At 41.5% G+C, this 27971-nt stretch overlaps 1 protein-coding gene and 1 long non-coding RNA gene across 7 annotated transcripts in view; one reads left to right on the top strand and one right to left on the bottom strand.

The window, feature by feature from the left end:
* TRHDE (thyrotropin releasing hormone degrading enzyme) overlaps positions 1-1989 on the bottom strand; it is a 338154-nt gene extending 336165 nt beyond the window's left edge. For both annotated transcript variants that reach the window (XM_073327757.1, XM_073327756.1), the window contains exon 1: positions 521-1989. In XM_073327757.1, coding sequence (XP_073183858.1) covers positions 521-1317 — 797 coding nt within the window. In that variant the 5' untranslated portion in view covers positions 1318-1989. The remainder of the gene's footprint in view (positions 1-520) is intronic.
* Positions 1665-27651, top strand: LOC140905102 (uncharacterized). Of its 5 annotated transcripts, XR_012156747.1 has the most exons (7): positions 1665-2016; positions 2530-2622; positions 6423-6624; positions 19510-19556; positions 21692-21732; positions 24165-24195; positions 24746-27651. It is a non-coding gene; the product is annotated as an uncharacterized lncRNA (long non-coding RNA). The 5 variants fall into 5 exon arrangements; XR_012156748.1 differs by lacking the exon at positions 19510-19556; XR_012156749.1 differs by lacking the exon at positions 19510-19556 and having other exon boundaries at positions 21695-21732.
* Positions 27652-27971: the final 320 nt, after the last annotated feature.

Here is a 27971-nt window from a genome sequence, read left to right on the forward strand (position 1 = left end):
CTCTTCTTTAAGTGGAAAGTTAGTAACGATTTTTCTGTCACGTTTGGGTTACGTCTAACCTCAGGGATCCTGCCCCGGCCACTGACAGGCTTCTCGAGGACAACTGGCGATGGGGAGCTGACGGATGCATTTCACGCCCAGCGCTTGCAAAAGTTAACTGTAATTTGGCACCACCTTGAACATTTAACTTAATACTCCCGCCGCGTTCGGAGTCCCCGGCAAACTCCTTGCCCCACTAGCGGTGCTTTATTAAGGGTGTGGTCCCTAGAGATTGTTTTTATAGTCATGTTAAATCCATGTTTAGAAAAAGGAGACTGAGGCTAAGGGGAGGGGGGACGACACCGGTAGCTGCCCATCCTGGGTCAGGGGGTGTCCCCTGTGGCTGCAGACTATGAGTCTGAGGATAACGGGGCATCTGTCACCCGGGGCGTTCATAGTTAGGGCAGCCCTTGGCCCTCTCCCCTCTATGGAAGCACATGCCGGTGATGGGGTGGGTCAGGTTTAGGGGGAGTAGCCGTACCTTCTCTCCCCGTGGAGCACATAGGAGCTGCGGAAGAAGCCCAGCAGCTCGTTCTCGATCAGGGCGCTGTAGATGATCTTGAGGTTGTAACTTCTCTGCGCCTCCAGGCTGCGGTTGAGGACCACCACGAAGACTTGGTTCTGCGGGTAGAGGAAGAAGCTGGAGACGCGCACGGCGCCGGAGAGCTTGTCCTCGGCTACTTGGACGGCCTGGATGTGCACGCGGTGGGCGTGGAGCACGATGTAGCGGCTGGCGTTCAGGCACTCGATCTGCACGTTCACCTCCCCGCAGAAGGTGAAGTTCTCCATGAAGGCGCTGAGCATCAGGTTATAGTGCAGGGGTCTCAGGTGCCGGGGCAGGCGCAACTGGGTCCAGGGCGGCGGCTGCCGTCGCCGCTGCCACTCCTCCTCCTCCTCCTCGCCCGGCGCCTCCTCTTGGCGGCCGGGAGGCTCCCCAGCGTCGTGGTTGAGCCGGGCAGCCCCCGGGAGGCTCCCGTTGCCGCTCGCCCGGCCCGGGCTGTCTGCCGCGGCCGCCGCCGCCGTGCTGCACTCCTCGAAGCGCACGCTGAGCAGCACCGCGATCATGGTCACCACCAGCAGCGCCAGGATGGAGATGGCGAAGCCCAGCACCAGACGCTTGTGCACCGTGATGTGCCGCTCCGTGGTGCGGGGTCTCACCCCCACCGCGTCCGCCCACTGGCCCGAGAGCCCCCTGCTGCCGTTCCGCAGGGCGGCGTCCTCCTCGATCATCATGGGGGTGACGGACGCGCTCTTCTCCCGCTTCTGGTCCAGGGCCATCACAGCAGCGCCTCCCCCGGCTCCCCCCGCGGGGCCGCCGCCCCGCTGTGGGGCCACGCAGGCATGGGAGGCAGCGGGGAGCCGGGGCTGGGGGGAGGAACTGCCCGCCGGCGCTGCTGCTCCTCCTGCGGCTGTCACTTTCCGAAGAGCCACATCACACTTCTGGGAGTAGCCCCGGCCGGGGAAAGGCTCCTCTCAGTCCCCAGGAGGCTGGGGGGGGGGGATCCCTGCTGCCGCGGGGCCGCCCAGGGAGCGGGGCGGGCAGGCTCCGTGTGGCTGGGCGCAGCAGAGCACAACTTGGGCTCCTCTTCGGGGCGCTGCTGGGCACTTCACCACATGCTGCCGAGTGCGACTCTGCGCGCGGGGAGGGGAGAGGCGGGGGAGGCTCCCGCTCGCTCCCTCCCTCCGCCGCCGCTGCTCGCGAGAAACTCCCCTCCCGCTCAGTGCCCGCCGCTGCTGGGCGGGCTGCCCGGCGCCATGCGTGCGCCCCGCACCCGAGCTGCCACACGGGGTGGGGGGAGTGCCTGCCTGCCTCGCTCGGCCCTAGCCGAGGCTCCCCTGCTGGTTCAGCTCCGCCTTGCCCTCTTCTGCAGCCGCTGGAAGCGCCTGGGGGCTTTGGGACCGGACAGCGGCTCTGCCTCCCGCCCGCGCGTGGCGCGGCCGTGAGTGTCAAGTGCGGGGCTCGCTCTGCAAAGCGAGGTACAGCGCTTTCCCGCTTGGGTTGCATGAAGGCGGAGCGGGGGGGGGTGGGAGATCAACGCACCCTCACCCCACTGACAGCTGTTACTGCGGCTGAGGGGGAGAAAAGTAACAGAGGAGGCGTGCAGCCGCTGGGGAGAGCCCGGTTTCGCGGGCTTCCTCCGAGCTGGCGCATAAGACACCCCCAGCCCCATGGGAGGTCGCTGAGCTGCCTGCAAGAAGGGCCGTCAGTTGCTTCAGTGGCAGGAACCTCTCTACCATCCCCGGCCCAGCTCCCCGGCCGTGACTCAGCCTGTGTTTAACTGGTTTCTATATATATACACATATATGCAGGTGGAAGGAGAGGGAAGCCTCCCGGCTGATAAACACCCCCTGGCACAGGCAGATCCTGTGATGATAGGATGTGGTGTGTGTCAGATTACAGATCCTCCCCGCCACAGGATTTCTGGGATTATATGTGCGCGAATATATCCCCTGCATAAATATGGAACAGGCACCATGTATTTCATTTAGATCTACTTCATAAAGAGTTGCTGAGTGCAGCTTTGAAGGGCAATAGTTGTATCATGCTAACCTAGGGGCTGATCCTAAGAAACACTTAAGAAGGTGAGTAATTTTACTCAGGTAAGTATTTTTATTTAAACCAATAGGATTTTGCTGCTGAGTAAGATTATTCACATGTATAAACGTTGGATGGAACCCCTAAGGAACAAAAGACTGGAGTCAGAAGGCCCTGATCCTCAAAGGGGGTATTCAAGCTCCTAACTTAATATAAATACCTTAGAGGGCCTAAATCCTCAATTTAAGGAAAGTACTTAAGCAGGTGCTTACATCCATCCTTATTCAGGACAGCACCTAAGCACGTGCTGAAATTTAGACATGTTCTTAAATCCCATTTTTATGACAGTTGGATTTAAGCATGTGCTTAAATGCTATCCTGAATAGGGATGCTTTCCAAACTCAGGGGCTAACATATTTCTAGGGATGGGCCCCTACCTGCAAAATTCAGGTGCAGATTTTGAACACACTGCCTCTGCTCTTCCCAACCCCCAAAAGTATGTGTTATTTGGATCAGGCAGGTTGGTTCAGAACTTTGTCAACATAGGACCCATCTCCAAAAGTCAGCTCCAGCTCTGGATTTGTATTCCAGACACCCCTTTTCTCTTCTTCACTCTGCATTGTTCGGGCAACTGTCTCTGTATTTCATAATCAAAGCTATTAAGGCCCAAATGCTGCAAAGAATTCCATATGTGTTAAACTTAACACACTAAATTGAGTGGCAGCTACTCACAGTACATAAAGTTAAGGTTGTGTATAAGTCTTCATGGGATCAGGGCCGTATTTTCTATCCTGCAATAACGGTTGCAAAAAGTAATGTTTTAAAAATTACTTACACTTTTAAAAATATATAAGTAGAGCAAATCTTTTATACAGAGGTCTGTGGAATGGGATATAATGGCCATTTTGCCTTCTGAAAGCATGGCTGGTCTGAATTTGTGCTAATATACTACCTGCTTTAGAACTGCTGTTATAGGGAGTATAAATAGTTACCTGCTATCATTCAAGCCAATCAGAATTTAGAAAAAGAAAAAAATAAAGGCTCTGTCTGGAATGATCAAAGCCCTAGTTTTTATTTTACAATGCAGTGTTACATACTGCAATGGTACAAAATAGAATATAGAGTGAAATATGTACAAAAGTCACCTATGAATTGTGATTATATGTTCTAGTTAATCTGTCCTGAGTAAAATCTCAGTCCTAACTACAGTTCCTCCATATTAATTGCGCTATTATCCAGCCACCTGTTCGGCAGAAAAACAAAAATCCTTTTAGTGGCTGTAAATAGGTTTCATTATATGTTGACGATATAAGTTTGAGGCATATAGTAGAAAACTGTTGCCCTGTGATTTGAAAAAAATAACTGACACTGGGATAAAAAACCCAAAGCTGTAGGTTGAAAAATGTCAGTGTGTATATGTTTCATTAAACCCTTTAAAAATGGTCACAAAAGAAGTGTCTGGGTGCTTTTAAGTGTTTTGTATGTGGGCTGTCAATAACAGGCATCAGAGAGAAACACCATCTTCTGTACTATTTTTTTCCTGACATGTTTTCTAAGTTTACATATTTGTTCCTGTCAGCAGCTGAGGAAGACATTCAAGCAAAGTCCTGTTTTAAGGGTATAGGTAGTCTGAAATAGAACTGATTTTTTTTGCTGTATTTTATAAGTTGCAAAGTTTTTTTTAAATAAAATAATATTTATGCAACTTAGAGCAGGGAAGGAGCTAAAATTTTATTGGTGAACATTTTTGTGCAGGCTTCTCACAGAAGTAGCATGTTTAGTGTCTGAGACAGTTGGACTGTGTTTGGCAATCAATTCAACTATGCCAAATTTAGAGGGGAGTCTAAGGCAGTATAAGATGGCATAAGATATTCTAGTATTTTAGCATGTAGTTTGTGTCTTTATGTCTGAGATTTTCAAAATCAACTATGGAATTCAGTCACATAACTCAGGTTTGAAAATCTCAGGCCCCCTAAAACAGCTTGGGTCAATAGAAAAGGTGATGTGTAAAGGGTTAAGGACATGCCAGTAAGCAACTGTGGGTCTAATTCCTTCTAAGAAAGGCTATATTAGTGTAAATAACAGGCAGAGTACAGGAAGAAGGTTTAAGTAGAAAGAGCTTAGCCTCCTTTAGATTCACTTCTGACGTTGGTCCAGTAACTCATGCAGCGCTCTAAGGGTCTTCAATCTCCCCTCAGATCCTCACAGATCTAATATGTTAAATGACATACGTTAAAGAGGTTCTGCTAGCAGCTTCTCTGATAAGCAATTGAGGTGCCTGAATTATTCCATCATTCTAAAACCATACATTACCAGGTTAGCCATTTTCCATGTTCATAATTGTGGATCAGATACAGGTATTTTTAGCCAAACTCATAAGTTGTTAATACCATCTGAAATTGGCAGATCTCTGGCCATGTGTATATTACAGCACCTTGATGTAGAATAACATGAGTCTATATAGATGCATACCCTACAGAAAGCTCTTTATTTTGCAAAGTCTTTGTTCTCTTATTCACAGTGGTAAGTGTATGAATGCATTTTGTACATAATGTCTTTGAAATTCACAGTCAGCTTGTCAGATGTCTCCGTGACTTTGCTGGAAAAGATATCAGATCATGTCTCGCTTCTGCAGCAAAATCCTAATAATGACTCTCAGTTGTTCAAAACTTCCCTTAGGCCATCAACATCTTGTATGCAATCACATTTTATGAGCTATAGGATGAGATTTCAGTTACTTATACAAAACAAGAGAACACGTTGCACACCTTAACCAAATAAGTGTAGAGATGGTTCTCCCTAGACAAGTATGAGAAGAAACATGGATAAGCTTCAGATAATGCAGTTACCAATTCACTAGGTTATATTGTGTCCAGTGACTAGGGACCCCAATAAAGCTGGGGTATTTTTTGTTAAGGTTCCAGTGACACAAAATCAACACTCTGTATTCAAACTGGTGCTTTATAGTCTTAGCAGTAAGGCTCTGTAAATAAGCAACCTTACTGTATATCTTGCAGTTGGGTACAGTTTATTCATGGAACTGAACTTATCCAAACAGGGGATAAGAACATTATAACTTTCAGAAGACAAGTAGAACTTTTTATACTTTGAGGCCTGAGTGATCAATGCTTCATTCACTTGTGTACATAAAAGATTTACAAACAAATTTTGTCTGACCGCTGAACAAATCTGCAGGAGTGGCAGGGCTCAAGGACCCTCCCCCATTTGCCTCCTGTGCAGTGACTAGGGACAACTGCAGTTCCTGAACTCATATAAGTAAGGACTACAGGGCTAGCCAGCCCAAAGTGACCAGGGAGGAGGCAGAGGTCCACCAATCCCTCCACTAGCTGAACCAGCCAGTCACAGAGGCAAGCACATACTGTATATTCGTAAGAGATAGGTATGCGAGGGGAAGTGCGAACAAGAGACTACGCTACTGGTCCCTTGTGTTTAAGAGGTACAATAAAGCTCTTAACTGATAGAGAGCCTGCTAACATTTCTGTCATGAATAGTATGTACATTTGATTTATAATGTATTTTAATTGCAAATTTATTTTTGGCAAATGTATTTGGTATACCTATAGTTCATGAACTGAGAATCCCCCAACACCAACCTGCAGGTCTGGGTACCCTAGGAACTATACAGCTGCTGGGGACTCCCCCACAGGAGGGCTATCACCAAAAGGGGAGATTTCTGTTTCGTTGGAGCTGCCAGAGTGGTGCAAAGGGAGTAGATTGGGGCAGAGGTACTGCCCCTATGCCGTCGTATTTTTTCACAAGACATTTTCAGTGACATTCCAGATCTAATATGTGATGCTGATAAATATACCTTCTGCTTTATTTTCAGGAGTTATTGCGAAGAAAAATATTGGAGGAAATCATTCCCACTAAAAATCCAAGCAGCCGCAATGCTAGATTATAACAGAAAATGTCTCTCACCATCCACTTTAAATGTTAACCCCACGCACCCACAGTAATGACCAAATCCTGCCCGCGTGATTTATAGAAGTAATCCCATTTACTTCAGGGAAACCACCTACTTGACTAAGGTGAGTGAGATTTGGCCCTAAGCAATATTTTGTTTTGTTGTTTTGAAATAGGGATGACTAGATGACTATGTACAACCACATCTTGGCTTAGCTTTTCTCTGCCACTTACAAAGTAACAAACAAAAGCGGAAAGAGCACTGTGTTGTGTTATGTTTTAGATAAATAGAGACCTATACGGTGACTAGTTCGTAGTCATCATGGGACAGACAGGATTAGTAGGTACTGCTCTGTTCCCTCTCTCCTTTCCCCTTATTTTCTTTTTCTTGCGTCTTCCCTTTCTTTGAGTTTCTTCTGGAGTTGCAAGAAACTCTATTTAAAACGCTGTCTGAGTAGCCCTCACATTGGAGCATGTCTGAGAAGCCACGTATTGCCTATGTTACCGTATGGGCACACAGATTTGGTCACTGACCCTCTGCTGATGTCTTATGATCAGGTAGGACATTGAAATTGAAGCATCAGAAGTATCATCACATCATACAGTTGACCTTAGTTCCTTTGCTTATTTCAGTCCTATTAAGCTAAAATGCCTTGCATTTTGCTCTTGTTAAAAGCCAAATCTCCTGGTCTGAAGTTTTTGGATGAAACACACATCTACAGTATAATGTAAATCAAATAATACTTCAATTATCCAGTCTCTGACTGTCTGGTCATGGACTGGTGGCAGTCACATGGTTGTCCATGATTAACCTGGCTGCCCCAGATCAGTAATAACCCTGAAGAACTCTTAGATGTATGAAATAAAGCCAAGCAGTGTGGACATGGATACTCGGCTCTCTTAGCATATTGTTGTTGTTGTTATCCAAATCAGATTGTGAAAATAAGTTATTTCCTCCATCTGTTGTGTTTCACATCTATACATGTTTATTCAGCCTCCCAAAATTGATTATTCTCTCTTTCTATCATTCATTTATTTTTATTTATTTTTCCCATTTAATTAACTACCTAAGAAGATTAAACAAATATGTTTATTGTCTAGTGGTGAGTTTTATTTAAAGCATATTTGGTTTGCTTACCATAAAGCTTATTTTAAACAAAGCATCTTAGATTTTTTTTCAACTGTGAGCCATTTGTTTTTACTTTTTGTTTACACAAGTTCAATAATAATGTTAGTTGCAATGTGCCAAGCATAGATATAACAATGCTCTTTGTTTCTCTCAGTGAATAATTACACTTAAACCTAGTTAATCATAATCAATTAGAAATAAGCAAGTTAGTCTTGGAGGACAGAGAGAGAGAGAAAAATTGTGGACATTTCATTCTGTTTTAGGAACACAGGAATTGTTATACCAGATTAGACTGGTGGTCCAGCTAGTGCAGCATTCTGTCTCAGACAGAACCCAGTATGAGATATTTCACAAGAAGGTGCAAGGAACCCCTACAGGTTTATATCCCTTATAAAATATTTTTTTTGTAATCCTTTTTTTGTAACTGGATAATCGCATTATCTATATACATTTCTAATCCTTTTTCAAATGTATTTGACTCTTAGGCTGCCTGCTATCTTGTAACAATGTATTCCATAGATTAATGGTGTGTTATATTTTTTTTAAAAATAAGTATTTCTTTTTATCTGTTTTTAATTTACTGATTTTCAGTTTTATTGACTATCATATTTCTTTTGCTATTAAAGAGGGAAAATAAGAGCTTCTGATTTACCTTCTCTATGCCATTCACTGTTTTGTACGCTTCCATCATCTTCCCTCTTATTCATCTCCCTACATTTAAAGAGTCCCAATCTTTTAAATCTCTTCCTATATGGAAGCCTCTCCTACTCCTTAATCATCTTCATGGTCCATCTGAGCATCCCTTCTGTGTCTGTTACATCTGTTTTCACACCACATCTGGTCGTAAAAATTTATAGACTCCTACAATTATTGTAATAATGCCTTTTTATACAATTTGGTCTTCAGCTTCCATGCTTACCTAAATTTGTTTTACTTTAGTAATATTGATGTACAAGAGTTGTGGATTTGTAATTTATCAAAATGTCCCATTCATACAAAATAGCTTTAATCCTCTTTTGTTTTGAAAAGAAATAGTTACCAGAAAGTTTAGAATAAAGGGAGATACTTCATTACAGCCTTAGAATGGATTTAGGGACAGATGATCTTTAAAATAATCAATAAACAACAGTTAAGTACCCAATTCTCTTGCAGCTCTTACTCAGGCAAATCTATTGACTTCAAGCGTTCCCTGTGTAAGGATTGTGGCTCAGTTCAGCAAAGTACTTAAGCACATGCTTAAGTTTATCCCTGTTCAGGACAATATGTAAGCATATGCTGAAATTTAGATATATGCTGAATAGGGGTGGACCTGAGCCTGTGCCTTGAGTGCTTTGGCTGAATTGGAACCTGCATTATCAGACTCTTATTCAAGACCCTAACAAAGAGGGGATTGTATATGTGTTTGCTTTCATATAAAGTGAATAATTCAAACCAGAAGAGGAAAGTTATTTAACCTAGAATACTGGGGTCTTTCATGGCAGTCACATTGATAGTCTTAGGTGGTTTGAGGCATCTTCTGGGACACTTTTGTGAGAAGTATAGCAACCTGATGCTTCTCACAAGCTGATGGGCTAACCAGCATTTGCCATCTCTCAAAGAACGTGTGATGTGCACATTTTTAATGTCTTTAGATTGCACAATTACATAGTCCAGCATGTGCCACTGTTTTGACCTGGGTTGCATCCATGTTGTCTTATATTTGTTGGCCTTTTGGATGACTGCGTGGGTAATAGTGAGATTGAACTCGGCCCACTTGGACAGACGTAGTTGGCCATTGGAGTGTGACCTTCCAATGCCATGATAGCCTAGCAACCTGCTCCACCTGTCACCATTGGCTCCCACACAAGCATTAAAGTCTCCAAGGACAAAGAGTTTGTCCTGGTGTGGCACTTCATAAAATACCTCTTTGACCTCATCTGTATGAGTCATTGTCACCCCATAGGCACTGATGATGGTTGCAATCTGGACAAGTGTATGCGGAGCACCGTAACTTGATCGTTGACTCTGTTGGTGAGCAAGTCAAGCTTGCAGGCAGTGTCAGACTATATGATGAACCCTACCCCAGACTGTCTTGGCTCGTCCTTGGTCTTGTCAATCCAGTAGTAGGAGTGGCCTGCTCCCACCTCCTTAAGGTGGGACTCATCAGCAAATCTGATTTCACTGAGGGCAGCAACGTCTATGTTATACCTCATCAGTGTTTTGCCAATAAGGGCTGTTCTTCATTCCGGACTTTGGTCATGGTCAAGAAGAGTTCTGACATTCCATGACCCAAATGTCAGTCTGTGAATCTTTGTTTTATTTCAACCGCTTAGTTGGATGACCAGCCAGGAGCAATAGCCTGACAGGTACAGAAAGGACAGGCTGTGATCAGGGTTCCTTTTCAGTCCCTTTCCTCCTCCCCACCCCCCCCAATTGGGGAGAGCAACACTGCACCTAAAAAGGCCTGCTCTGTCACCTCAGGAGGATGTGGGCTCTATATCTGCTCTGGTCTGTGGAGAACAATCAACACCATAAGGCCCCCTGTGTGCAGAGTTGCGATGAAGGACTGCCAGCATCATCCTCTGCCTGTCCCTGACACCACCTCCCCATCTCCACAGGACTCTGGTAAATTGATTGGGTTAAATGAGTAGAATGAATTGGCTGAATGACCTGCATGATGAATGGATTTAAGCCTTTTCTACTCTTTTCCAAGCAGCTGTTGCTGCTGCTGCACTGGTGCAATGGATGCCACAAACATAGCAGCTAACACGGGCGCAGGATTTGTATTTGAAGTTGAAAATATTAGTAATCAGTTAAAAAAAAGAGTTTTATGTTTCCAGTGATAAATTTTATTAGCACATCATCAGCATTAAACAATAATATAGTATCAATTTATAAAATGTATAACTATGTAACTGATCATCACTAACAGATGTAGTGCCCTATCTTGACAGCTTTCTACACATGGGATCCTATTGACTTCACTGGTGATTTTGCAAACAGAGGGTCCTAAGTCTGCTAGTGATGCTTAAACAAACATCAAATGATAAAATGTACAGCTAATACATTATTATATAGGTCCCACACCATATCATTAGGTATTCTATATATACCACTAATCTTATAGAATCACTATTTCAGAATCATTTTAAAGGGTTGGTTTTTTTTAAATATATTGGTATCATTTTAGCATCCCTCTGCCTGTAATGACTGGCATCCTTGGTAGTACTATGTGTCCATCAATGTAAGTCTCACAGGGAGCAAAACATTATAACTAGACAACTTTAGAAGCCTCTAGAAGTTACCTAAAATAGATTTTCTTTATTTAATAATGTTACAACTTTAAGGTCTGAGATCTCAGGACCAGTCAAGACTGGAAGCAAATGCTATATTTCCTGCTGGGAAACTGTTAATCTGCCCTCCTATTTCTAGCTCTGAGCTCAATAGGGGGGTCATTTTCAGAGACCCTTGATGAAATCCTGTTTCTGTGAAGTTAATGTCAAAACTCTTTGACTCCAATGGCAAAATTCTCATTGACTTCTAAGGGTCCAGAATTGAATTCCCTAAGTCTACAACATTCCTGATTAAATATCTGTACAATTTATAAATGGATTATATTATTTTAAAAGAGTAAAATGATGAAGATGATCTTACATACTAGAAGTGAAATAAAGGACCAATCCAAATAGTCATATATAAATAATATTTAGATATCGGGAGATAAATAAATGCACAAATTTACTGTATCAAAAATGACTATTTTTAAAGAAAGTTTAAGCCTTTTTGTTTTTTCACTCATTTGAATTCCTTTATTTCTTAGAGCAGAAAATAAATTAATTAACTACAGTTTGATCACAATTATCATATCTGAGATTCTGGAATTATGATTAGTAAATTACCTAGGTCTTTCTCATTTTCTTTAGAACTTAACTTTTGAGTGAGGGTGGGGCAAATGAACCATTTTTGCAATTATGTAGGATTTTCACAAAATAAAATTTAATTGACAATGAAGGAAGCATGTTTCTAATTAACATAATATTGATTCAGCATATGGCATGCTGGCTTTGGTTTTCACATTTTATTAGGAAAATTGTAAAATTGTCACTTCTCTTTAGTGCCACCTTGTGGGTCAACCAGTAATAAAAAAGCATGCAAGTCTCTCATGCTATCTTAGATCTGTGACATTTTCACAAAACATATAGCAGGCTCTCTGGAGTTCAGAAATTTCTGTATTTTACAAGGAGAAAAAAAAACAAGGTACACAAAAATATTTGTTATGTATTTATAATAGCTATGAAATAAAATGGAATGATTTCTCTGAGATTGGAAGTAATAGGATCTACATAAAAATCAGTGCTGATTTACAGGCTAATCATCAGACTTATCTTGGAAAATGTAAGTGGCAAGCTCCTACTTGTGTGAATCTTACCATAAGAAAGATGCTGCCGAATCTTCTTAATGCCATCACTTCTGCACCAATCTACCCTGAGAAGTGCAGTTGGGTGATTATAAATTTGGTCTAATCCTAGTTTCAGAAAATATATCAGATTAAGCACTGGAAGAAATTTACTTGTAAAAATCATGTTGAGATCATCTTTGAACTCAACTGATGGTAATTTAGCAAACATTTCTAAAAAAATCAAAAATTTAAAGTGCTAAAGGACATATGTATCATATATAAACTTCAAATCTAGACTTACCTTGGAGAATCACTGGAATGCTTTGCTCTGAAATACATACCTAATATTTTGGTTAGCATCAAACCTTAAAGATCTGAATATACTTGTCTCTGATATATTACTGTGGGGTACTGAAGACAAGTAAAACTTTGTTCCAATCCCTTTGTTGTGAACATCAGAGAGAATTTTTCAGATTTTATAAATTTTAAGTAACCATTTTTATTACTCTTGTTAATGCCAGCAGTTTAGTTTTGGAGTTCTGTTGCCAGGATCTCAATTTTGTATCTTGTAAACCACCAAACGAAATCATTTTTCTTAATATTTATTAAGCACACAAAGTAAAAGCAAGAGGGAAAATAATTAAAACTTAAAATGAAGCGTTACTTGTTTTTTTTTAAAAAGAGTGGTAGCCATGTTAGTCTGTATCAGCAAAAAGAACACCGAGTACTTGTGGCACCTTAGAGACTAACACATTTATTTGGGCATAAGCTTTCATGAACTAAAACCCATTTCATCGGATGCATGCAGTGGAAAATATAGTAGGAAGATATATATATACAGAGAACATGAAACAATGGGTGTTGCCATACCAACTATAACTAGACTAATCAATTAAGGTGGGCTATTATCAGCAGGAGGAAAAAACCTTTTGTAGTGATAATCAGGATGGCCCATTTCCAACATTTGACAAGGTGGTGTGAGTAACAGTAGGGGAAATATTAGCATGGGAAAATAGTTTTTACTTTGTGTAATGACCCATCCACTCCCAGTCTTTATTCAAGCCTAATTTAATGGTATCCAGTTTGAAAATTAATTTCACTTTTGCAGTTTCTCGTTGGAGTCTGTTTTTGAAGTTTTTTTGTTGGAGTATTGCGACTTTTAGATCTGTAATTGAGTGACCAGGGAGGTTGAAGTGTTCTCTGACTGGTTTTTGAATGTTATAATTCTTGACATCTGATTTGTGTCCATTTATTCTTTTGCGTATTCTTTTGGTCTTGTTATAGTTGGTGTGACAACACCCATTTTTTCATGTTCTCTGTGTATATATCTCTTCCTACTGTATTTTCCACTGCATGCATCCGCTGAAGTGGGTTTTAGCCCACGAAAGTTTATGCTCAAATAAATTTGTTAGTTTCTAAGACGCCACAAGTACTCCTCGTTCTTTTTGTTTTTTTAACTAACTCCTTTGTGTTCTCTCTCTTTGTATACAATCTTTTAAAGAGTGACATATCTTTGAAAATGCCTTAAACTGCATTAGCAGTTATTGCTGGAAAAGAGAGAGAGCCCATTTTAAATGTTAACTCTTAGGTTTTGTTAAAGTTTGCATTTTTCCTGAGTACAGGATCACACAGAGGGGGAGGGGGGGAACCCAAGACAGGGGAAAGTGCAGCTTTTATGATTCTTACAGTTTAGTAGGTGCTGAATTTTTGTTTTGCAGCCTCCGTGTGTGGGGCCCTCACACTAGTGTCCAGTGAGGGGAGCCAGTCCTGGGCCAGGTGGCCCCTTCCCCTTCCCAGCTGTAGGGTGTCCTCCAAGCCAACAGGTGCCAGTGCTGGTCCTGAGCATGGGGCACTTGATAGTGATTCAGTATGGAGGTAGCCCAGGATAATGCAGCTGGGACCAGGCCCGGCGCATGGGGGCTGGAGTTGCAGAACATCTGGAGTGGAGCCAGAGGCTAGCGATGTCAGGAGCTGGGAAGCAGAGCTGGGCAGACAGTAGAGCCCACCCCACTCACCAGGTAAAAAGTAAGGGGGATGTGTGGACAGGATGGGCTTTGTGGGAGCTTTCCTGCTCCCCTGGACTTCTGCCAACTCCCCCACTGCCCCATCTTCCTCCCAACTTCCCTCTGCTCCCTCTCAGGGCTTCCCACTGCCCTCCCCTGAGTATGCACTTCAATCCCCCCATTCAGAGTGATTTTACACCACCTTTGGTGTTTGGCACTTCTTATTTTAGGACACAAGGACTGATTAGGACCATGTAAATACTGTACTGAGGGGATATAACTAGCCACTCTGAGCATTAGTAAGAATTGTTTTGAGCTTGCCAAACTGATCATAGCAAAATGTTGCAAGGTTAAGCTTGTGCTATCTAAACAGAAGGCAAAAGGAGAAATAAGGGAGAAGTAGGTGGAATAAGATCGGGATGAAAGTGAAACACAAGGAGGAATATAGCAGGAACCATAGATTCACATCTCATTCATTGCTCCGGACACAGGCATAAAGATACAGATATCTTGTCTTCCCCCTCCTTCTCTGGTCAGAACATCTATGAAGTTCAGGTTGTGAAACGTTTCAACTTTATTGTAATTTAATCATATTATGTTATATATAAAAATGACAAAATGAAAATGAACCATTTTGTCTTATTGAAAGAAATATTTCAATAATTACATGCTGATGTTGATGAAATCAAAACTTTCCAATTAAATATTTCAATTTCGTAGAATTAGCATTTTCTGATGGAAAACTGTTCCATCAGAAATGTTTTGACAGTTCTAATTATGATTCAATCTTTAATTATATAAATACATACTGTTTTTTCCACAGGGCTCATTCCTCATTCAGTGTACAAGATGGACAGCGCTCACTCAATGAGCAGCAATTTGAGATTTTGTTTATCCTCATTGTTCAGTGGGTGGCCCCATGGGCTATTTACTGCATACCGTTCAAACTCTGCTGTCAAGACAGAATTAGAGATTTCCCAGTGGATTGTTATATGGTGTTCATTGCTATAGTATCTGAGTGCTTCACAAGCATTAGTTAAATTATCTTCATTACACATCTATGAGGAGAAGGGATGGTATTGTCCTGCATATGGAGAACTGAGGCACAGAGAAATTAAGGTCAAAATGTACACAATTTTGGGTACCAAATTTGAGATACTTTAGGCTCTGATTTTTGAGAGTACTTAAAATTATAAAGCAGGTTATGTTCAAAGCACAGCTGCCATTGACTTCAATTGCAATTGTGAATGCTAAGCCCTTCTACAAATCAAGCCCCAGGTCTCAAGCTGGCCCCTGGATGTTAGTGGCCATCTGATTTTCCCAGCATTACATAGGTACTTTGTGTCAAACGCAGAAATAGAATCCAATTCCCCAAGGTGGCATTCAACTTCCTTAGCCATGAGACCGTCCTCTCTCTTTCTGCAGTCCCCTGCCTCATTCACAACACACCTTCCAAAGTCTGCAACAAATGAGCCAAGGGTCCTTCAGAAAACAACCCCCTTTACTACACAACCCTGATTCATCCTTAGAGCAGTTCCATCCTATGCGCTGAATGAAGCAAGGGTCCTGTGGAAAAAAATAATATGTGATCATGTAATTAAAGACTGTATCATAATTAGAGCTGGTTGAAAATTTTCCAACAGAACAGTTTTCTGTGGGAAAATGCTGATTCAACAGAATCAGAACATCCCACCACAAGAAAATGTTGATTCCATCAGAACGTCTGATAGCAGGCAGGCTGGCAGGCCTGGTTTCCTGCCAGCCTGTCTACTTCCCAGCTGCCCACCTAGTATGCTCTTCAAGCTCCCTCTCTTCTTGGGTAGTTGGCTCCCCAAATAGCTGGCCTCCCCGGCTGCCCATCTAACAGGCAGGCAGGTGAATGGGTTGGCCATCCAGTAGTGTAGCTGGGGGGAAGCGGGGCAGCAACTGCTCCCCCACCCAGCAGAAGTGGCACCTTTTTAATTTTTACTCACCTGGCGGCGTTCCGGGTCTTCAGCGGCAGGTCAGGGGGAACGGAGATAAAAGAAGGCGTCACTCCCTGGTACTCACTGGCAGCACTCCGGGTCTTCAGCAGCACTTCGGCGTCGGGTCCTTCACTCGCTCCGGTCTTCGGCAGCATTGCGGTGGTGGTGTCAGGGGAGGGTCTTTCAGTGCCTATCTCCACTCCCCCTGTTTTTTCCACCTGGCTACGCCATTGTGGCCATCTCCCTGCATGGCTGGGTCTCCAGGGTGCCAACCATCCAGGTTGCATGTCTGTACAGATGGCCCGCACCCTGGACTGCCCAGCTGACTTTTCATTCTGATTTGGAATGAAGTTTTGGAAATGCTAAAAATTTTCCACAGCACAGAAATTCCCATTCCCGCTTAGTGCTAATCAAAAGGCATGTGCACAAGGGAGCCAATTTCAGTTTGCACAGGCAACCAAAATTCCGGCATTTCCCAACCTGAATGCTGGACTTTGCAACTTTAATGTTCTTTATGCATAGGGTATTTTGTGTGCATAATGACAGGTTTCAGAGTGGTAGCCGTGTTAGTCTGTGTCAGCAAAAACAACAAGGGAGTCCTTGTGGCACCTTAGAGACTAACAAATTTATTTGGGCATAAGCGTTCGTGGGCTAAAACCCACTTCATCAGATGTATGGAGTGGAAAATACAGTAGCAGGTATATACACACAATACATGAAAAGATGGGAGTTGCCTTACCAAGTGGGGGGTCAGTGCCAGGGCCAGCTCTAGGATTTTTGCTGCCCCAAGCAAAAAAAATTTTGGCCACCTCCGCTTTTGTTTTCCCCCCCCCCCCCACTCCGCCCCCGGCTCTGCCCCAACTCTGCCCCTTCCCAACCCCTTCCCCAAATCCCCGGCCCCGCCTCCTCCCCCTATTGCTTCCTGAGGCTACCCCCCGCAACCCCCTGCCCTAGCTCATCTCCGCTCCGCCTGCTCCCCTGAACACGCTGCCGCTCCGCTTCTCCCTCCCCCCTCTCAGGAAAGGGAGAGGCAGCGTGTTCAGGGGAGCAGGCAGAGCAGAGGTGAGCGAGGGGGGAGGGAGGACAGGAAGTAACGGGGGGGGGGGTAGAGGAACCGCTCCCCGTCCCAGCTCACCTCCACTCCACCACCGCCGCCTCCCCCAATTGCACCGCAAGCCTGGGAGGGAGGGAGAAGCGGAGCGGCGGCGGCGTGCTCAGGGGAGCAGGCGGAGGCGAGCTGGGGCAGCAGGGGCCCATTTCTAGGGGCAGCATGGCTGGCGCCGGAACGCCGCCCCTAGAAATGTGCTGCTCTAACACCTGCTTGTTTTGCTGGTGCCTAGAGCTGGCCCTGGTCAGTGCTAACGAGACAATTCAATTAACAGTAGAATATCAAGGAAGGGAAAAAAATCACTTTTATAGTGGTAATGAGGGTGGCCCATTTCAAACAGACAAACAGTGCATAATGTCCTAGGTTCTAAAAAAAAGCAAACTGAAAACAACAGAAATCTCATCATACAGCATCATATTGCCACCCACATGGGTTGTCAGCAAGACTGGAACCTTTAGATCCACAGTACAGACCTATGATACTTGATCTAACTGCGTAACTGATAACAGTAGAAGGGTGCCATCCCATTGACCAGCACCAAACAGACATGAGATACATCCTCCAACAGAGGCATGGTGAGATTCAGGAATATTGGGATTCTTTCCTGGTTCTGGAAGGGAGTGTGCGCTGTTTGGGAAATACCCTTCTGCCCCTGCTCTCCTGAAGCCTGGCCCTTTCTACCCCATCCACTCCAGCTTGTCCTTGTTCCAATCCTCTCCCCATCAGAATCCTTCTCCACTCCTCAGACTTCTCATCCCAGTCACAGTCTCCTTGCCCAGACAGTCTTAGTCTCCCCTGCTGGCTCTATCTCCAAGTCCCAGTCTCCACCCCCCAGGTCCTCATCCAATTTCAGTCTCTCCCATCCCCCATTGTCAGCCTGTCCCCCACCCCTTTTTAGGCTCCCACAGCTCCTAATCTCCTTGCCCTGCCAGTCCTGGTCTCTCTCCTAGGTCCCAGTGCAAGCTCTTTCTCCAGCCAGTTCCAGTCTCCTCCCGCAGCTCCAAGTCCAAATCCATCCCCAACTCTATCAGACACCATGCCCCAATCTACTCTTTCTTCTGCCCCACCTCTACCCACCCCAGGTGCAGCTGTTGTCCCCTCTGCATATGAATCAGGCTATTTTCTCCTCCACAGTGCCTTGGAGTCAGCAGGGTAGGCACTGTAAGTACAGGAAAGACAGGCTTCCTGATCTCAGTTCATGTGCCTGGTACCACAATGGCCCTCAGCAGTGTGGGCAACAATTGTAGGGAAATTCCTGCTTGGGCCCTGCAGCCCTGACCTGGAGCAGGCTCACGGCAGACAGAAATTTCAAAAAATGTAGCTGCCATACTCTAACAAGTCTCTGCTTAGTATGTGTGAACTGAGATTTATCAAAGGCATGTAACTTGGCCAAATTTGGAAGTTTCACCAAGTTCCCCACACACAGCAAAAGGTACCTCCTTGACTCTAGGAGGTGCAGCAGATTCTTCGTAAAATAGAGGTAAGATTTTTTTAAAACAAAGTCAAAATAATGTATTTTTCACTAATCTTGTTCTGAGAAATGGCTGAACCATTTTTGCTGAAACTTAAACATAAAAAATAAAATCAGCCTCAGGTAGATACCTGGCATGGAAAATTTCAGGGTGAATGGTGAAAATTTGGCAAAGCAACTATGTATAACAACAACAATAAATAGCAATATATAATAATGCCATCCTGAATGAGCAGTCAGACTTGAACTCCCCTTAAAACTGAAGTTGACGGTCATGACAAGACATTTATAGGGTAGTTCTTCCAAGATTTGCAGTAAGATCTCAGGTTTGACCTATGACCCATCAAAAGGTTCTAATGATCTGCATACAGGTAAAATGCAACCAGTCAACCGTACTTTTTTTTTTAGGTTTGCTGGAATGCATTGCAGTAATAGACAGATTATACATAGGCAGAACATGCCTCTCAGTTTTAAGCCACTCTCACAATTAACCTTCTCAAAAATGACATTTAAGGCTGAAAGATTAAGTGCAAAGTCTCATCCCAATGGACAATTTTTGTTGGATTCATTTAGGAATTGAAGGTTGTGTCATGTGCCACTGCAAAGATAATTTTTCCTAGATTATAAATCATGTCTGGGATTTGACTCTGCTGCCACAAGGAAATAATGATTTTTCGACCGGTAATAAACTGACACTAGAGATTGTTGGTTTTTTGGTAACCTTGCAAAAACTTCATTGTTTTATAAAGAGTGACATCAAATAGCAGAACTTAATTAATAGCAAACGTGTATTTACACTGAGTATACCTCTTACCCTTCAGAGGGATAGCATCTTTAGTATTCTTTGTAATATCTTAACTTAAGGTGTAACAAACAAAGGATCATTGTAGATGAACTAATGTAAAAATTTGTAAACTCAATAAGCAATGGCTATTAATGTTCTCTTTTGTCTTCCAGGCAGAAAATCAAAGCTATTTAAACTAAAGGATGTGTTTAAAATCAATGTATGTTGATAAGGTGCACACATTAACAGTAATGTTTGTAAACACACTCTCTAACTTATGTACACAATCTTTTCTTTTGGGATATATAGTCACATTAGCTGGAACCATAGAAGACTAAGGTTTTTTTTCTTTTTCTTTAATTTGCTATTAATTTTTTAATGCTTAAAAGTTGAAAGTCTAGTGCAGGCTCTAGGCACTCAGATACTACAATGGTAAGGGCATTAAAACTACTCAGATAGGTAGTGTAGGAAGTGATTGACTAAATCTGTGTATTTAATATGCAAACTAAACTCATGCAGGCGACACAAGAAGTTCAGTATTATGTAAAGAAGTCAAAAAAAAACTGGGATTTTTTTAACTTCCATTCAGATCTGTAATTGTGCCCTTTTTTATACAGAATATGGGCTGTCAGGCTGGGGTTTTCAAGGCCAACTGAGAGTTTTAGCTACAAAACTTCCACTCATTTCAGTTGGGTTTTTGTGGCTAAATCTCCTATTTGACTTTGAAAATCTCAGCCTCAGTATTTATCTCGTTTACTTGTTGTTTATGCCTTATCAAGTTACAAAAATCCCCAGACCATGACTCGTAACCAATTCCACTCTGCAGAGACCACACATACTTTTGCAGAAGAGCAGTTCTCCTGAGACCATTCTATCCAAGGTATCCTGGAAGAGATTAATGTAAAATGGGATGGCTTTCCACACACCAATAAGACATTGGTTTAGAAAGTAGAATCTTAAATATTTTGAGTCTCTGGCCTGAAGAGTCACTTTGATAGAATCATAACAAAGAAGATGTATACAGAGCAAGATTCCTGACTCAACGAATACTGAAAACTCCGTTGGCTACTAACAATACAGTATGCAATAATAGAACAGAAACAAAGGGCATCAGACTGCTGCAATTCCCCACAACAGTAGGACTCCATCAGGTTTTTTTGGAAGGCTGAGATCTAGATGTTGAAAAGCTGAATGTGTCAGACAACCCTATTTACATAAAGGGCTGATTTTGCATTTTTTACATGGGCAAAAGTACTATCAACTTCAACGAAAATTTTGCCAGAATAGGAACCGTTAGATTGGGTTTAGAAAAAGCCTATACTATATAACCAGAAGATTTCACTCCAAGAAAAAGATTTATTTATCCACAGTCTTATGCAGGCACACATTACTATAATATCTGAGATAAAGTATTTTCTAAGTGGAATTTAAGAGAAATGAAGTGGATTCTGATGTCATCATCAAGAAAACTTTAAGAATTTTGCTTCTGAGAAAACCAAGAATGTTCTGTCTTTTTCCCACCTGAGCTCAGGTAGGCAAGCCAAGCACTTTTAAAAATGGGGTTTGACAGGAAAGTTGAATCAGCCATACTCTTCTTGGTTAAGCTCCTAATGAGGTATAGAAAAAAAAAAGGGACATTCCTGTTTTGAATCCAGGTGAGCCAAAAGACTCCTTTAGAGAAAATAAGAGGGGATGCTCAATAAGCATGAAAACATGAATCATTAGTGTCAGACATTTATATGCCAAAGAGAGACACAGTGGGAATGTCACAGCCTCAAACAATGCCATGTCTAATGCAAGCCACAAAGGTTGTGGTTTATTATGTTATCTTCTTTTAGTGCACACCAAGTCTTCAGACAAACTTAATAGTTCTAATCTAACAAGTGTTTTATCCCATGAAGATTACGGAATAGATTCTTATTCAAAAGAAATTCAATAAATAATTTAAGAAATAATGTAAGCGCTATTTTCAGAGCCAGAATATCACCAATAAAATGAAAATCAAATATTCCCTTTTAGTAAGATTTGGACAACAGAAAATATGCATCTACAGTATTTGGATAGAATAAGATTTGCAGGTTATACAAAGGTTTCAGAGTAGCAGCTTTGTTATACAAAAATATTCTTCTTTTGTTTACAACATTGGTTGGAAATTTGCTTGCTATGTATTGGTGTGTATCGATGTATCTATCGAAGGCCAAATAACATTCGAAGTCAATTGGAGTTCAGCCCTTGAGTTCAACTGCAGCAAAATCAGTCAGAGAGAAAAAAAAAAGTTCTCTCTCTCTCCTTGCTTTCAAATGTTTGTAAATACCTACTACATAGAACTGCATTGACTGTTTCAATTCATTTCAGAAGAAGATGATAGCAGAAAAACTGTATGGAAAGTAGGCAAGGTGGGTGAAGTAATATCTTTTATTGGACCAACTTGTGTAGGTGAAAGACACATGCTTTCAAGCTCCACAGAGCTCTTTTAATATGGTCTAAAGTGAAAATAAAATACCAATTAAGTCTTACTTCACAAACTAGAAATGATTACTGTTATGTGACATTCTATCAATTCTCCATGGGCAAAGCAAATGTTATTGAGTGGTAATAACAGAAATGCACAAGAAACTGCAATTGCAAATAAACTATGTCATGCTATTGTAGTGCTTTATTGAAATGAAATTCCTATAGTAACAAAATTCCCTGCATATTATGTTAGTGAGCATAACAAAAATTATGCTAATTTATTTATTATTTAATAATAAATATTATTAAATATTTTATTTAATATTCAAATCAAATTAATGTACTTCTAACTATGTGTACATAAAAAAGAGTTCCTACCCAAAGAAAATTCAATCTTCATTTGTGTTTGTAAAGCATGTAACACAAAGGGGCCCCAATCCTGACAGAGGCCTCTGAAAGTTATTATAATTTAATAATAGGGAGAAAAAAATTCCAAAACATATCATTAGCAAACATGCTAAACCCACAAAAAAAAAACACACGCAGAAATTGGTCTTGTTTTTGACTTAATTGGCTTGGGCTTGTGAATTGCTTGTTGGCTAGTTTTTGGCTTGTAGCTTGTTTGACTTGTAGCTTGCTGCAGCTTGTCCCTCCCCCCCCCCCAATGGCTCCCAGCAAGCAGGGGCAAGGGAGGGCAAGCAGGGGCAAGAGGGGGAGAGAGTCAAGGGTACACTGGGGGCCCACCATAGTCCCAGACTGCATACCAGGGGGATCTAGTCACAGAGTGTTGGGGTTCTTAGAGATTCGCTTGTTTTGAAATAGGATTAGCTTGATTTTTGTCTTATTGTGAAAGTCAGGGTGCTTATTTACCGTGTGAAAGTTGGCAACTGTGATCATTAGTACCATTCATTTCCCCCTTCAATAATGTAAGTGCCTCTTTTCTCATTCCTTTGCATGTGGTTCTTAATGTGTTTTGCTGTATCTCTGAATGGATTATCCTGTTCCATTAATTTTGTAATTTTATCTGTCAAAGATACAGAATGTCTTATTAAAAAGTTAACAAAAGCAGAGTGTAAGAAAACACTGGAAATTTGCTTCCGGGGAATGCTGAAATAGATGCTTGTCAAGTATATTGTATGAAAACGTTTGTTTGTTTCTTACTCTAAATTGGCAAGATTAAAATATTACAAATTAGAACACACTTTATATCTTGCATTTCCAAAGCTGCTAGTGAGGAGATCTTATTGGCTGAAATTTATGTAACTGTTCTAGTTGTTCAGAATAAATTCTCTGTCAGTTATCTCTTAAGTCAAATGCTATGTATTGACCACTGAAAAGAAATTGACAGGACAAGGGCTTTTCTCCAACCGAATTAAGCCTCTTACTTTCTGTTAATACTACTAGCTAAAGAATAATTCAGTGCACTGCTGGAAGCTGATGCTACCAATGACCAATCCAAAGGCAGATTGGACAGGAGTACTTGATATTTAGCCTAATTCCAAAAGACAGCATGTACCCTAATGTACAGGTTTCTCATCAATTGATGTTCAATGAGCTGTTGGCATCTTAGAATTTCTGCCAAACATTGGTTATTCTTTGGCAAAGACCAGTTTTGTTGAAAGTAATGATTAACTAGGATCCTTCTCTGTATTTGGAAGTTAGAAAAAGGCACATTGTACCATACAGATGAAACTGACAAGTAAAAAAGCATATAATGTCAGAAGTATGGGCTGAGTAAGAGTGAATATGTCAGGGGATAGGTAACATGATAAAAAGCCTTCTCTCTCTAGTTGGTTGGTTCAAAACTTGCCCAGATTGTTACTGTTTAATGGCTGGTAGTGTCCCATTTGAAAGGAGTTTGGTGAGCTTAGTCTAATTCCAGGAGGACAATAAACTGATAATGCAATTGGCTAGATGGCAGTCACAGCAGAGAGGCTGCAGTCATCGAGGCTGAACTAGCTTTGTACCTCTACAGATGGTCCTTGCAGGTCAAGGATGAGGCATGTTAGCAGGGCAGTGTGAAACTTGATTGTTTACTGCTTATACAGTTGCTGACTACATTGTACCCATTCTATGCGTAGTTCATTCTCCAAGGTTGTTAATCTCCTACTTTTTGCAAGCACTAACTTCAAACTAAAATTCATTAAATCAATGGAATTAGACCAGGGATTAATCTGGATGACTATTTGATCTGAGTATAGTGAGTGAAGCAGAAAACTGTCTACAGCGTGACTAACTCCCAGTGCAGGTCTTCTGAAAAGGAACACCACCATGCTGAGCATTATACTGCTCTCATGCAAATTAGACATCCATAGAAGTTTTGCATTTGTGGGAGAAAAGCTGACAAATCATGACAAATTTGCTTTACTTTCAGGGACTCAGCTACAAGCCAGAAGAAAGATATGGTAAACATTTTCTCGTGTTTTACAGGGGTATTTTCCGGGACAGAAAAACCCACGCAACTATATTGGCACCCTTTACAAAATATGGTACACTGATATAAATCTCAACATTCAAGCCAATTCCAATATTATCAAGAATTTTGTAACACCCACCATCACCTACTATTTTTGGTATCTAAAATAGTGAGAGCAGAGTAGTGGAGGAAGATAGGAACAATTGCCATTTATTTTGTTCATTCTTAATTGAATATTTTCTATTGTTTTTTCTTTCAAATGAGTCTTTTATGATCCAGAGATATGATAAGCTACGCTTGAAACTTCAAGCCATCGAGCTAGATAGATCATTTTTTCCCTTGATAATATATATTACACAAGTAATATCTCTCAAGTAATAGGCAGCTCTCTGTTTCTTTACTATGTTAAAGAATGATACACATTTTCAATTTATCTATCGGGCATGTTAGAAAATGACAGCTATATTTGTTTTTCACCATGTAAAGTGAATGCTAATGGCTCACCAGCTGATTTATTTATTTCTTCTCTATCCACACAGATCTTGCTGTGCTATTTTAGTTAAAAAATATTGGTATGGAAGAACAAGCTGTTTTAGCACCAGAAAACAGTACCTTACCATAAATGAGCACTTTGTCTCAAAAAATTAAAAAAAATAAAACATCTGAGCTAAAGTACGAAGACTGAGAAGACAAAATGTCCATACTAAAGGGCTCAGTCACACCTGGGGAAATGATGAGCTATATCATACATATCTCTTGGAGCAGTGCCACACGCTGTGGCAATGGCTATTTTACATAGTTTTCTAGATTATGAAGAGTATGCTATGGGAAAAAAGTGTGTGTGGCTTGAAATTTTCCGTGATTAGTTATTGTTTTTTGTAATGAAAAATTTCAACCAAAATGCTCTCAGAGTCATTTTCTAATACAGGGGCAGAAGCACGGGGAGTTTTGGTGGAAATTTTTCAACTAGTTCTACTAACAATCTGTGACACAGGAAAAGGGATATGATAAAGGTGTGGAGGTGGGTGGCAATTGCTTCTCAATACTTTGTTCTTGTATAACAGTCACTTTGTGTATCAGGAGTTACTTCGCCACAAGACCAGAAGCAACTTTCTTTATAAGCTGTTATTTCATATGAAGATCTGATGCCAGGAAATGTAAAGTAACTGCCTCTTTAGGTTCATTATACCTGCAGACTTGACAATGTGTCCCTTCTGGCCTAGTGGCAAAGAGAATTTTGTAAGTTTACATTTGAGAGACTGGGTTGGCAGTTATATGCTACAGTTTAGGTTGATAGTATTTGCTAACCAAATGCTAGGAAAAAGCCTCCATGTTTACCGGTTAGCACTAAACAAAAGAGAGAAACTCTAATTTAAACAAAGCACTTAACAGATATACAAAATGGGAGGCTGGTGAGTGGTGCAGACTACCCTATGCCAGCAGAGCTTTTTTTACTCTTCCCCCCACCCAGCACAAGACATTTTAGCTCCAAGATGGGGAAAAGGCTCAACTCTTACCACTATGAATATGATATTTTATGCACAAAGTAGTAAGGTCTGAGATTTCTCAAACGTACAGTCTCAAGCTCAAAGCTGATCCTCAACTAAATTATAATAATTTCTATCCTTATAGTTGAGGTACAAGAGATTGGGCTGAAAGTGTGAACTCAGTGCAATATTTTACTCTGTTTGAATGGTGCTATGTCATTTGACAACGTAAAGGAACCTGCACTACAATTTACATTATTACAAGTAAAATATCTTCTACAAAATATACCAGTCACCATACGCATCTTACATCATTCTTTAAAGTATGGTTCTGCTCAAAAAAGTGACTTTCTAGAACTGGTACCATGAGGTTTCATGTTTCTTTTGCTGATTTCCAGATAAAATCTGATCAGATTGCAAAGAAAACCCATCTTTTTCTGACAGTCAGTCCTGCAAACTCAACCTGAGATCTGAAAGCCAAGCTGGGTTCTTCCTGGCATATGCATCACCAACAACAAGGACGCTGCAATCTTAACTTAGACAACAATTCTGTTGATTATGTAAAAAATATAATGGAATCTAAATTGCTCTCGTCTAGAACTGATAGAAGTAAACAGTAGCAAATATTTATATTAGTCATCAGATATTACTGAATACACATGGGAAGAGAGGATTATCTAGCAGAGTTAGTCAAAAGTAAGAATTTCTATTCCGTGGGAAATTCTGAAAGAAAATTTCATTCCTTTTCCAAACGAAAAACAAGTTTTGAATTTTCTCACTTAAAGGAAAAGAGAATTTGTAGATATAGTTTAAACATTTTGTTTTGAAAATTTAATAATGAGATTGACTGTGGGAGCCCAAGTTCGGAAGCTCCCAGCTCAGCCATGGCTCCTAGGGCTTCTAAGCACCCCATGGAACTGGAAGCCTAGAATCCCTGGAAGCCATGACCAAGCTGGGAGACTCCGTGTTTGGGATCCAGGGCTCAAAGGTTCTCAATTCTGTGGTAGGGAGAAGATCCCTGCATAGAGCCAGGGTCCCACAGCTTCCAGCTCTTCAGCAGGGAGCTTTGAAGCCCTCAGGTCCCCGATTTTGAGGTAGTCAGTATAGCAAGGTGCCCTGAAGTCACAGATGCTTGAAGCCCAGAGTCCCTGTCTGACGTTGTCTAATTAAAATATAATCATGCAAATCATTATTGCTACCACTGTTATATAATTGCAACGAATCTTATACGAAGTGTAACACATGGCCGGAAAGGGTTAAGCAGCTTGCAGGCTAAATAACCCAGAGCCCATCTTTAAAGTCATGTTAGAAGGGTATGCAAATGGTAATTAGGGCCATTCAATGCTAGATAGGCTAGAACTGCAAATGCAAATTTATATTGTTAGAAGTGATACTAATTGGATGTGTTTACTTATAGATACTAGCCATGTAAACAGACAGTTCCTGTCTGTCACTGTTGCTGTTGATTCAGAGATCAAAAGGGAATATTAACATTTAGATGAATCTTTGGTGCAATAATGTCATTGTCTATGTGTCTCTATAAAGTCTGTGATTAACTGCTTAATGGATAAATTATCATAAGGTAATTCATGTAGTTAATTACCGGTGATGACTGGAAACAGATGGTTACATCAAAAGCCTATTGTTTACCCAGGACTGTATGGTCAAGTGGATGCTAGAAAACTATAAGACCGACCCTTGGGTCTCAATCCTTTTTATCTCAGATCTGCTTGATTCTTCAACGCAGGGGAAGCTTAAGCCTCAAGATTGAGATTCCAGTGCTGACTGGACTGCCCTGAATATAAACATTGTACTATAACCTATGGACCAATTCTGAAATAACTTTTTGCAACTACAAAGCTCACCATCTCTGCTATGAATCTGAACCTCAAGAATTATACTCTCGTCTATTTGTATACTGATCTGTTAACCAATTCTCTCTTTTTCTTTTAATAAATTTTAGTTTCGTTAATAAGAATTGGCTGTAAGCGGGTATTTGGGTAAGATCTGGAATATTCATTAACCTGTGGAGGTAATGTGTCCGATCCTTTGGGGTTGGTAGAACTTTTTTATACGATGAATAAGAATTCAGTAATCTGCATCATATTTGACTTGGGTTCCTAGGTGCAGGCCTGAGGCTGGGTTACTTTAAGGGAACAGTGTTGTTGACTTCTGAGTAACCAGAGAGGTATTATAGAAGCTGTTTTGTGCTGGCTTGGTAAATCTAAGTATTGGAATATCCACCAGCTTTGGGGATTGCCTTCCCCATTCTTTGCAG

This window comes from Lepidochelys kempii, chromosome 1, assembly GCF_965140265.1.
Source record: "Lepidochelys kempii isolate rLepKem1 chromosome 1, rLepKem1.hap2, whole genome shotgun sequence".
Classification (NCBI taxonomy): domain Eukaryota; kingdom Metazoa; phylum Chordata; order Testudines; family Cheloniidae; genus Lepidochelys; species Lepidochelys kempii.